At 38.4% G+C, this 11,744-nt stretch overlaps 2 protein-coding genes across 3 annotated transcripts; both read left to right on the top strand.

Annotated features, from left to right (window-relative positions):
• The first annotated feature begins 1,428 nt into the window (after positions 1 to 1,428).
• LOC130085408 (gastrula zinc finger protein XlCGF7.1-like) lies at positions 1,429 to 4,922 on the top strand. 2 transcript variants are annotated; one of them, XM_056251155.1, is made up of 3 exons: positions 1,429 to 1,472; positions 1,838 to 1,923; positions 3,967 to 4,922. In XM_056251155.1, exons 2-3 carry the CDS (start codon positions 1,866 to 1,868, stop codon positions 4,896 to 4,898), a joined length of 990 nt encoding a protein of 329 aa, XP_056107130.1. In that variant the 5' UTR covers positions 1,429 to 1,472; positions 1,838 to 1,865; the 3' UTR covers positions 4,899 to 4,922. The 2 variants fall into 2 exon arrangements, with proteins under 2 accessions (XP_056107130.1, XP_056107129.1); XM_056251154.1 differs by having other exon boundaries at positions 1,433 to 1,472; positions 1,825 to 1,923.
• A 4,560-nt stretch (positions 4,923 to 9,482) lies between these two features.
• LOC130085407 (uncharacterized) lies at positions 9,483 to 11,358 on the top strand. Its single transcript, XM_056251153.1, has 3 exons — positions 9,483 to 9,631; positions 9,909 to 10,087; positions 10,763 to 11,358. The coding sequence occupies exons 1-3, from the start codon at positions 9,565 to 9,567 to the stop codon at positions 11,345 to 11,347; spliced, it is 831 nt and encodes a 276-aa protein (XP_056107128.1). The 5' UTR covers positions 9,483 to 9,564; the 3' UTR covers positions 11,348 to 11,358.
• The last annotated feature ends 386 nt before the right edge of the window (positions 11,359 to 11,744 follow it).

Raw genomic sequence — 11,744 nt, 5'->3', positions numbered from 1 at the left:
GCGTCCACCGGCCGGCTCAGTCTCACACAAAGCCCGCCCTTTTACCCATATATGGATTGGCCAGACGATGGGCGGGGCTAGGATTTCCCAAGATTTTCCAAGATGGCGCCGCCCATACCCCCCATAAACGGCTTCAAAACCGTTCTTCAGAGAGTCTATGGGTGACGTCACAGACGCTTTGTCCATATTTTTTACAGTCTATGGTAAAATTGGGGGGGGGGCAGGGATGGGCGGGGGCGGGGTTCCATTGGGGCTCCTCCCCTAACCGCATGTGATCTCACTCCAAGCTTTTGATAAAACTTGAGAACCCTGCATAAACAGAGAGAAGTAGCTCCAGTGTGGTCTTTTGGCCTTTGTGATTCCCTCCAGGAATCGGGTCTCCTTTGGGATCGTTTATCGTTTAAAATGCGTTAATGACTATTAATGTCTTTTAAATTACATGGTTCTTATAACTGAAGCTAGGTTGTGAAATTAAGCATTTCTCGTTCTTAGGCCTACTGGTTTTTAGTTAGCTTATGTTGCATAGCATACATCTACCTGATAGTCTGCTAGCTTAGCTTATATTATATTAGGTATGTTTTTTGGTTCCAAATATAATTCCCAATTGCATGTTCAAATTAATGTTGTTTGTGTGTACTTACTTTTAGCATGACAATAATTGTTTTTAAATGTATTATTATATTATATACCACATTACTATTAATGTAAATTTTACACAATAAATTACTTTTACAGAACATAGTTTGTTGCTACAATCCTTATCCTTATTAAAAAAAATACATGACTAGGAATGGTTGTTTGTTTTATTATGCAATAATTAAGCATTCATTTTATATTTCAAGCATGTGTTTTGTGCACTTAATTTAATAAACATCATACAATAGTTAAATAGGTTATACTTAGGCAAGACATTGCAAATAACTTTTTATCAGGCATTAGCCTAATTAGGAGACCCAATTCCTTCACTCAGTTTATCAGCCTGTAAGGACTGTGATTTAATTTTTATTGGGAGAAATCTAAATCAGGCAACTTGAATTAAGCTGCTTGGACAGAACTGATGTAAATCTTCATATCTCTTAACTAACTCTCACATTTTGCATTATAAAAATACTTGCCATCTAACTTAATTAAGTCAAAGTTTATATTAAAGTCAACATCAGTTCATGCTACAGTTTGGAGGAGTTCAGAAGACATACATTAGCAAACTCTGTAGCAGATATTTAAAGTTTCAATCTTTATCCGAAATCGAACATTTTTGGGAAGATAAATAGAGTTTGTATAATCTCATCCAAGATACAGATCTTATATTAGTTGTCTCTATCAATGAAGGTTATTTATGGAATTGGTTTCCGCAACGCAAGTAGAGGGCGCTCGTGCAAGCAATGAGACACATGCCGAGTGTAGGAGAAGAAGAGAAGTGATCGAGGAACAGCCCTTCATCCTTCTGTATAATCTGCTGTATTTTTCAGACTGTGAGTAGGCTACATTTATTTATTTTTACCATTTATTAGGAAAAATCTAAATCTAAACGAGTAAGTTAATTTAGCGAATCATTCAGAAATTAATCGAAATTAATCGACTGATGTTGGATTGTGAAACGTAAACTCGTTTCTGATCGACTGGTTTTTCACATTAAATTTGTAAAGATTATGAGTTGTGTTTTCATTTTATTTAATGAACAAAGGAAACGTGGTAAACAGTTAATGCATGTAAATAATATATCTAATGAAAGAGCAACATAAAAATCAGTAAGAGGAGTTGAATTGTTTCTAAACAATGAGAGTTTAAATGCTGGGAAATATTCACATCTTGACACAGGAGAAGAAGAAGCAAGCAGGAGAAACCTCTGACATACTATTGTAAAGATGGAGTTTGAGGAAGAACCCTGCAGAATAAAATATGAAGATACAGAGGAACAAATAGGTTGGTGTTTTCCTTCATTTTCTTTAATGACTGATGGGGAATATTAAGGGTGTACTCACACTGGGAACAATTGCACAATCCATGAAGTAAAATAATATATCAAATCATTGTATTAGCCTATAACTTTCTCAACATAGTTGAGAATCATTCATCTTTATACACAGTTTGGTTAAAATACACTGAAACCTAAAAATGTATTGGTAAATGAGGGAAAAAAACATAGTTTTTACCTAAACATGTCTTATCGTGCCATTTTATTTTCTTAAAGGGGAAATGAAGCAGTCAGTCAAGTTTACATAATTTACAAGATGGATTACCACTCTAATCAAAAATTATAAAAGAAACATGACAAATGTTAACATATAAAAGAAAAAAGAAACACTGTTATATCTTTCGAGCGGCAAGGGCGCCGCCATTGTGCAGTATTATAACTGGTGACGTCACGGGGTTGGTTGGCTCTGTGCTGAGTTCAGTAAAATACAGTGAAAGATGCATGTAAGCTGGTCGATCCAGCGAACAACTAACGTTAGGTACAGTCATTGTTAGCTAACAGCTGTAAGCATGAACTAGCCAATGATAACTTAGTGTTTAGCTAGTGAACTTTATTAGTACCAGACAAAAAGACGACGTCTAACGTTAACAAACTGCACATGGAAACATTGTTCGTGATGTCTGCAATCATATTCCTGTCTCTTGTCAACACCATGGTCAAGATCAGCGTCTTGACAGCAGATGGATCGTGCTATCGTGGCGTAATAATCTGTTTGGTTGTAAAATGTATTACCTGAATGAAATAAAATCGAATGTGTCGTCCTGTGGAATCATTCATTAATATAACGAGATTTGGGCCATTTGGGCTGTATCTTTTTTATGGGCACGAGCGATGCTCAATTTGCAAATGAATCACTCTTTTTTTTGGTCGATTCTGTTCAAAGACTTCATCAAACAAGTTGGCAGATCTGTCTAAATCGGTTCGCGAATCTGTTTGATCTGTTCAGTTTTCTGCACGCACTGAATCACTTAAGCGCTTTCAATTCACACTCGACTCGGAGTTGTAAGAGGAAGATTTAAGAACATCAAGAGCGTTGGATGAAGTGGCCGTGGACCTACAGTACAGTCTAGTGAAAGCAAATCGGCAAATCTATCATATTGTTTGCCAGCGATGAAGAAGTTATTAGTTGAACATCTTCGTATGCTGTCTGTGAATGAATGATTCCACAGGACGACACATTCGATTTCATTTCATTCAGGTAATACATTTTACAACCAAACAGATTATTACGCCACGATAGCACGATCCATCTGCTGTCAAGACGCTGATCTTGACCATGGTGTTGACAAGAGACAGGAATATGATTGCAGACATCACGAACAATGTTTCCATGTGCAGTTTGTTAACGTTAGACGACGTCTTTTTGTCTGGTACTAATAAAGTTCACTAGCTAAACACTAAGTTATCATTGGCTAGTTTATGCTTACAGCTGTTAGCTAACAATGACTGTACCTAACGTTAGTTGTTCGCTGGATCGACCAGCTTACATGCATCTTTCACTGTATTTTACTGAACTCAGCACAGAGCCAACCAACCCCGTGACGTCACCAGTTATAATACTGCACAATGGCGGCGCCCTTGCCGCTCGAAAGATATAACGGTGTTTCTTTTTTCTTTTATATGTTAACATTTGTCATGTTTCTTATATAATTTTTGATTATAGTGGTAATCCATCTTGTAAATTATGTAAACTTGACTGACTGCTTCATTTCCCCTTTAATAACTAGCCTAAGTCCTAGTGTCCTATACAGAGGACATAGCATAAAATATTAACATTTTTTGTTTTTTGTTTCTTATGCTCCAAATAATGTAATGACATTTAACATAAACTAGTTCTGGTTCTCAGGAGAATAAACAATACATCTCAAACTAGATACTAGTAGACTCAGTTGTCAACTAGAATTGTGCTAAATTTAGAATGAACTTTATTTCTTTGTTTCTCATTTGTCCTTTTTTAATTGAATTTTGGGAATTGCATATGTTGATTTTAGACCTGATGGAAGTGAATGAAGGCATACACCATTATTTCACAAATGAAGATGTAAAACTGACATATAAAAATGAAGACAAACTACATCTGTTTCAAAAACCTCATCATTTCAAAAATGAAGACGAAAATACAGCTGTTTTAAAGAACGAAGAGGATTTCACACAAAATCAAGCTGGACAATCTGGAGTCAAAGCATCTTTCACCTGCTCTGAGTGTGGAAAGAGTTACAGACATAAAGGACACCTAAAGGATCATGTGAGAATTCACAATGGAGGAAAACCGTTCATATGCACTCAGTGTGGAAAGAGTTTCATACATAAAGGACACTTAAAGGATCATATGAGAATTCACAATGGAGAAAAACCGTTCACATGCACTCAGTGTGGAAAGAGTTTCACATCCAAAAGTTCTCTCAACACTCATCTGCGCCGTCACTCTGGAGTGAGATCATTCAGCTGTGATCAGTGTGACAAAACATTTGTTGTAGCATCAAATTTAAGAGAACACCTTAAAGTTCATACTGGTGTGAAGCCTCACTTTTGTTCTTCATGTGGAAAGAGATTTACACATCTGCACTCTTTAAAAGAGCATGAGCGTTTGCATACTGGTGTGAGCCCTCATATGTGCTTTGACTGTGGGAAGAGTTTTACTACATCAGGCAACTTAAAAACACACCAGATAATTCATACTGGAGAGAAACCGTACAAGTGCTCACACTGTGGAAAGAGTTTTTCTTACTCAACATCCTTGAAAAGACACAAGAGAGTTCATACTGGAGAGAAGCCGCACCAGTGCTCTTCATGTGGGAAGAGTTTCACCCAATTATCTAATCTACGGACTCATGAGAAAAAGTGTTGCCCGAAGTTGCCTAACATAAGCAAAGTTCATGCTCAGATCCATCACTTTCAAATTAATAGTTTGATATTCTTATAAATCAAAAGATGGGATTTCTTGTGACCCCATCTGAGAGAATTCTAGGGAGAATGTTAAGGAGTAAGTATAGTGAACCTAATTGTCTTCATACATATTCTTTACAAATTAATTTTGTTACCCTGGCTGTTGTTGTCATTCATTATATATATATATATATATATAGTGTGCAAGTATGCATTGCATGTAGAATGTGTTACAAGAATAAAGGAACAACTTTTTGAACAAAGTCATGAAAAAAAGGTTCAACATTGTATTAAATCATTCTTTTAAAATAACAGATATGCCAGTTGTTTCATGTCAAGTCAAGTCATCTTCATTTATATAGCGCTTTTAACAATGGAGATTGTTTCAAAGCAGCTTTACAGAGATAAACATACAATTTACGGTAACAGAGATTGTTTTGGCTTTATAGCGATTTTGAATAATGTTATTTCCGGCTAAAGTTGGTTTTGATTGATTCACTTCCAGCAAAATTATCATTTGTTATTACATTAGGGGCCACTAAGACGACGGCGTTCTCTCTAAACAGACTTTAAACGCGAACCTGTGACTGGATGGCGTTCACATGCGCATTAAAAATTGATTCTATAGTTATATTCGTTTGAATATGTGTGTGCAGGTTTGTAATTTCCCTACCAACCATGCCTAAACAAACTACTTGTCTTGCCTATAAATTTGATACAGAATTTTATTTTATCACTTCGGGGTACGCGAACCGGATTTTCAACAACGCTTTATCTGTAGAGTGGGAAAGGGATCCTCCATAGGGAAAGCCTGCAGGAAAACCTCGGGATAAACGAAGACACTAAAGTTAGCGTAGATGCCATTCTTCTTATAATGTAACGAGTACATCTGGATTTAAGGGAAGTGTTCCTAGTTCCGGCTGACCTAATCTATGCAGCCTAACATTGAATTATAGAAGTCTATAGTGTGTTATGTGTATGCTAGGCCAAAGAGATGTGTTTTTAGTCTAGCTTTGAACTGACAGAGTGTGTCTGCTTCCCGGACAATGGTAGGAAGACTGTTCCAAAGTTTTGGTGCTAAATAGGAAAAGGATCTCCCGCCAGCAGTCGATTTTGATATTCTAGGTATTATCAACTGGCCGGAATTTTGAGATCGCAATAGACGTGAAGGACTATAATGCTTTAAAAGCTCGCTCAAGTACTGCGGAGCTAAACCATTTATTGCTTTGTAAGTAATCAACAATATTTTAAAATTTATAGGGATGCACGATATAGGATTTTGGCCGATATTCGATATGCCGATATTTTCAAACTAATTTTGCCCGATGCCGATGCCGATACCGATATATTTGTATTTTTTTTTTAAGCGCAAAAAAAGCTTATTAAAGCTTCTATTAATGTTCTCAGTCAAGAGCAGTGAGTGATTTCCTCTGTGTTTTGTTGTTTTATTAACATTAACGGGATAGTTCTCCCAAAAATTTTAATTGTCATAATTTACTCTCTCAAGTTTCTTTCTTCTGTTGAAATTATAAAAGTTATTTGGAAGAATCTGGCTAACCAAACAGTTGCTGTACTCCAGTGACTTCCATAGTATATTTAAGCACAAGAAAGAAATGAATCTAGGTTTGAAACAACATTAGATAGACAGAATTTTTATTTCTGGGTGCAGTATCTCTTTAAAGACAAGCGGCAGAATATTATTGCCGCTTGTAAGAACTGCACGCGAGTAACGCGACGCGTCTAATATACACGCATTTGACAAGCAGATTTTCTCTGTTTGCTTTCACTTTAGACATAACCAACTTTGTTTATGTAAACCTTGTGTGTATTTGACAGTATCAGCGCAATAAGACTCGAAAGATTAGTCTAGTATGCAGGCGCTGTGACAGGCTTTTAGTTCCTGTGAGCGTCGGGTGTAACGCGCTCAGAAAAGCGGATGTTAGAACAGCGCATCAGCACGTGAATGACATGTTTACCTAGCAAGACTTTGACGCACATGCAAACAATGAACTTTTGTGAATTGCGGTGTCCCGTGAGTGTAACTCTACCTCTGCGTTTACATGTGATGTGAATGTGCGTCGCGTTGTACAGTATGTTGAGATGAAGGCGCCAGAATTGAACTGATAGAATGCACTATACTATGATTTTTCTTCAAAAGCAGATCGTGGAGACATTTAAATCATCCACGATCCAAAACCGTGAGACGCACGGCACACCCCTAGTTGGAAGTTTAAGTTGTGGGCGCTCATGCTTCGTTCACGGTCGTCACGTGCGCATAGGAAACACGCCACCCTATCGGCAAGACTCATCGGCAGAAATATTCATATCGGCCGATGCCGATGATGGTCATTTTAAGCTTTTATCGGCCGATACCGATGTTGTCCCGATATCATCGTGCATCCCTAAAAATGTATACGATGTTTAATAGGCAGCCAATGCAGTGTTGACAGAACCGGGCTAATATGGTCATATTTCCTGGTTCTGGTAAGAACTCGAGCTGCTGCGTTTTGAACTAGCTGTAGTTTATTTATTAAGCGTGCAGGGCAACCACCCAGTAGAGCATTACAATAATCTAGCCTTGATGTCATGAACGCATGAACTAATTGTTCTGCATTTTGTTAGTGAGAGCATATGGCGTGATTTAGATATGTTTTTAAGATGGAAAAATGCGGTTTTACAGATACTAACCACGTGACTTTCAAATGAGAGATTGGTATCAAAGAGCACACCCAGGTTCCTACCCGACGACGAGGACTTAACAGAGCAGCCATCAAGTGTTAGACAGTATTCTAGGTTATTACGTGTGGAAGTTTTTTGTCCAATTATTACAATCTCTGTTTTTTCAGAATTTTGTAGTAGGAAATTTCTAGTCATCCAATTTTTTATATCGGCTATGCATTCCGTTAATTTTGTGAATTGGTAAGTTTCGTCGGGGCGTGAAGAAATATACAGCTGGATATCATCGGCATAACAGTGAAAACTAATTCCATGTTCCCTAATGATATCTCCTAATGGTAGCATGTACAGAGTGAACAGCAGCGGTCCTAGTACTGAGCCTTGTGGTACGCCATACTGAACTTGTGATCGATAAGACATCTCTTCATTTATTGCTACAAACTGATAACGGTCAGTTAAGTATGATTTAAACCATGCTAGTGCAACTCCACTAATGCCAACATAATTTTCGAGTCTATTTAAAAGAATGTTGTGGTCAATAGTATCAAATGCAGCATTAAGATCAAGTAACACTAATAGAGAGATACAACCACGATCGGATGATAAGAGCAAATCATTTGTGACTCTGATGAGAGCTGTCTCGGTACTATGGTACGGTCTGAATCCTGACTGAAAATCCTCGCAGATATCATTTCTTTCTAGAAAGGAACACAGTTGTGAGGATACTGCTTTTTCTAATATCTTTGATAGAAAAGGCAGATTCGAGATCGGCCTGTAATTGACTAATTTTGTATGATCAAGTTGCGGTTTTTTAACAAGCGGTTTTATCATAGCCAGCTTAAAGGTTTTTGGTACGTATTCTAGAGACAAAGACGAATTAATGATAGTAAGAAGAGGATCTATGACCTCTGGAAGCATCTCTTTCAGTAGTTTAGTCGGTATAGGGTCTAACATACATGTTGTCGATTTAGATGATTGAACAAGTTTAGAAAATTCGTCCTCTCCTATGGCAATAAATTAATCAAATTTTTCCTCATGGAGACTACAATACACTGCCTGATGCGATACTGTGGTAGACGGTTGCATAGTTATAATTTTGTCCCTAATATTATCGATCTTATAAGTGAAGAAGTTCATAAAGTCATTACTGCTGTGTTGCTTGGACACTTCTGAGCTTGAAGCTTTCTTTTTCGTTAGTTTAGCTACTGTTTCAAATAAATACCTAGGATTATGTTTATTTTCTTCTAATAGGGTTGAAAAATAAGCAGATCTAGCAGCTTTTAAAGCCTCTCTGTAAGCAATCGAGCTCTCTTTCCATGAAATCCGAAATACCTCTAGTTTTGTTTTCTTCCAGTTGCGCTCCATTTTTCTGGCTGCTCTCTTAAGGGCCTGGGTGTGCTCGTTGTACCACGGAGTTGGACTATTTTCTTTAATCTTCTTTAAGCGCAATGGAGCAACTGCGTCTAAAGTGCTGGAAAAGAGAGAGTTAAAAGTTTCTGTTGCAATATCGAGTTCACACTACATGAGTTCACACTACATGATTTTAAGCCCGATTTAAGCCCGATTTGCAAATCGTTGAGCTCGCCGACAGGTCAGGGTGTTATCGCGTGCAAATCGCGGGGGATTAGCGGGCGATGAACGATCGCCAATCTGTTAGTATGAAAGAGCCAACAACGCATCAAAGACGCTCGCAGACGCGTCGCCGAGCCCAGGAAAATATCTAGCATGCTAGATATCCAGAGCTGTCGCACGACTCAAGCTCACGTGATGTCATGAGCTACACCCAATCAGAGCAAGGCATGGGTTGAGGTCATGATGTCATGAGCTACAGCCAATCAGAGCAACGCATGGGTTGAGGTCACCGGGTAAAGACGCGGGTAAATACGCGATTTTCAAAGAAACACGGAAGACGAGTTTACAGAAAGATTAGCAACATGTCGTCAAGAAAGCAATGGACTCAGGATTTGGAGCAAAATTTAATCGAACTGTGGCAGGAGCATGAATGCCTTTATGATGTTGGACATGAGATGTACCACAACCGCTCCGAGAAAGAGAAAAGGTGGACGGAAATTACAAACGCTCTCAAACAGCCAGGTGAGCAAAATGTTATTTTTACATTATCTAAATGTTGTATGTTGAAATGTAAATTACATCTTTTTACTGTAATTCTGTTTATTGTGATATATATTATTGTGTAGTAAGAGGATATTCAGTTTAAGTTTAATACCAATCTGCCTTTTGTACCAGTCGAGAGACACTTTAAACCAGGGAAGGATTAAATTGTCATTTTTAGTTTGAAACAGACAAATAAAATAAATGAATTTGTGGTGGTGCATAACTGAGAATAATGCATTTTCTTTATTAATTGTAGAGTTTACTGTTGAGGACATTAAGATCAGGGTAGTATCCCTGCGAACGCAGTACTGTCGTTTGCAGAAACCCAAACCAAGTGGGAGTGGCTGCAAACCCTTGACTCCTAGGCAAAGGTGGCTTCTCAGAGTGATGGATTTCATCAAAACATATATTGTCCACCGGCCATGCGAAACAACAGTAAGTTAAACGGTCAACAGAAGCAAGACATGTATTTGTAATAGCATCCATTTGTAACACTCATACACCAACACATACATATTAAAATGAACAAGGCCCGTTAGCGGTCTTGACGCGTTTTTGTTTACAAACTATTAAAAAATTACAAACTATTAAAAGTTTACAATTGTTCTGCACACACACACACCCTGCACACACACACACATGCCACACACGCACGCCACACACACGCACACCCCACACACGCACGCCACACACCCCACACACACGCATGCCACACACCCACACACCCCACTCACACGCATCCCACACACCCACACACACGCATGCCACACACCCACACACGCACGCCACACACCCCACACACGCACGCCACACACACCCCACACATGCACTCCACACACATGTTTGGATATTTTTGGGATTAAATGGGTTAATAGTGCCAGATTTGGCATATACAAAAACATGCACACTCGCTCAGTCACTGACTGAAAAAATCACTGAAAAATACAATACCACACACATACACACGCTGTCTCACACATGCTACAGTAAACAGTAATACTTTATTCTGCTCTCTTGACTCAAATCTTACACTGTGCTGAACTGGGTAATGTAAGTGCATGTTGTTGAAGCAGCTCTTTCTTAATCCTATCACCGTCTTCTCTGTTCCAGCTTGGTGCATCATTCAGTGGGCAGAGTGATGCAGAGGATATGGACCTCTCAGACCTAAGGCCTGATACACCATCTGTGGACAGCTCCCCACGTACTGCGTCCACCCCAATTTCGTCAAATCAAGAAGCCTTTACATTGTCGGAGGAAACTGCTTCAACTGCCTCAAGTGATAGCGGTAAACAGCCACGTTTGAGCAACAATCCCCAAAAAAGAAAGAGGGTGTCCGAGGATGTTGTAGAGCTGCAGAAGCTGGATTTGTTGAAACAGATGGTTGCTCAAGTGGACTCACAAACACCTCGGGATACATTAACTTCTTTTGGGAACCAGGTGGCTTTGGAATTGAGGGATATTCAAGACCCAGTTCTGTTATCACGAGTAAAAAGAAGCATAATGATTATGATATACAACGCCCAGGAGAATGACAGAAGCGGGTCATTGTCGTCACCTGGACAACCTACCCCATATCAACCTGTCAATTCAGGTCTACCAACGGCCCAGTCTCATTCCCAGCAGCCTTATTATGCCTCAGGTCATGGGTTTCATAGATCACTTTTGGAGACACAACCCGAACATGCCTATGACTAGACATTCTAATGAACCTGTGGATTGTGAATTGTGGATTTTTACTATCTTAAACAATATTGTTCTATTACATTTTGTTTTATTATAGTAGTGCACTACTTGCCGTTTAAACTTGTTTGTATAGTGTTACTTTTTTCTTTAATGTAAACATACTTTAATAAATAAAAACAAATTCTAAAACAGGCTGTCTGTCCAGTTCTCAAAGCTTTTACATTCTAAAGTGAAGTGACCTAATTGACTGTTCAATGCTCAAATTGTTGATGATTGAATTACAGAGTATCCTTCACATCGTTCACATTATAATATATTTAAATTAAAACCTTACAAGTAATAAAAGGAATAACTATTTACAACGTGAAGACCAATTGTTTTTTATTATGTACACTCTTATGGGGAACGG

The sequence above is a fragment of the Rhinichthys klamathensis genome, unplaced genomic scaffold, assembly GCF_029890125.1.
Source record: "Rhinichthys klamathensis goyatoka isolate OS25496 unplaced genomic scaffold, OSU_Roscu_1.1 h1tg000077l_1, whole genome shotgun sequence".
NCBI classification, from domain to species: Eukaryota; Metazoa; Chordata; class Actinopteri; order Cypriniformes; family Leuciscidae; genus Rhinichthys; species Rhinichthys klamathensis.
Note: the sequence above shows the minus strand (reverse complement) of the source record. Positions and strands in the feature narration are given on the sequence as shown.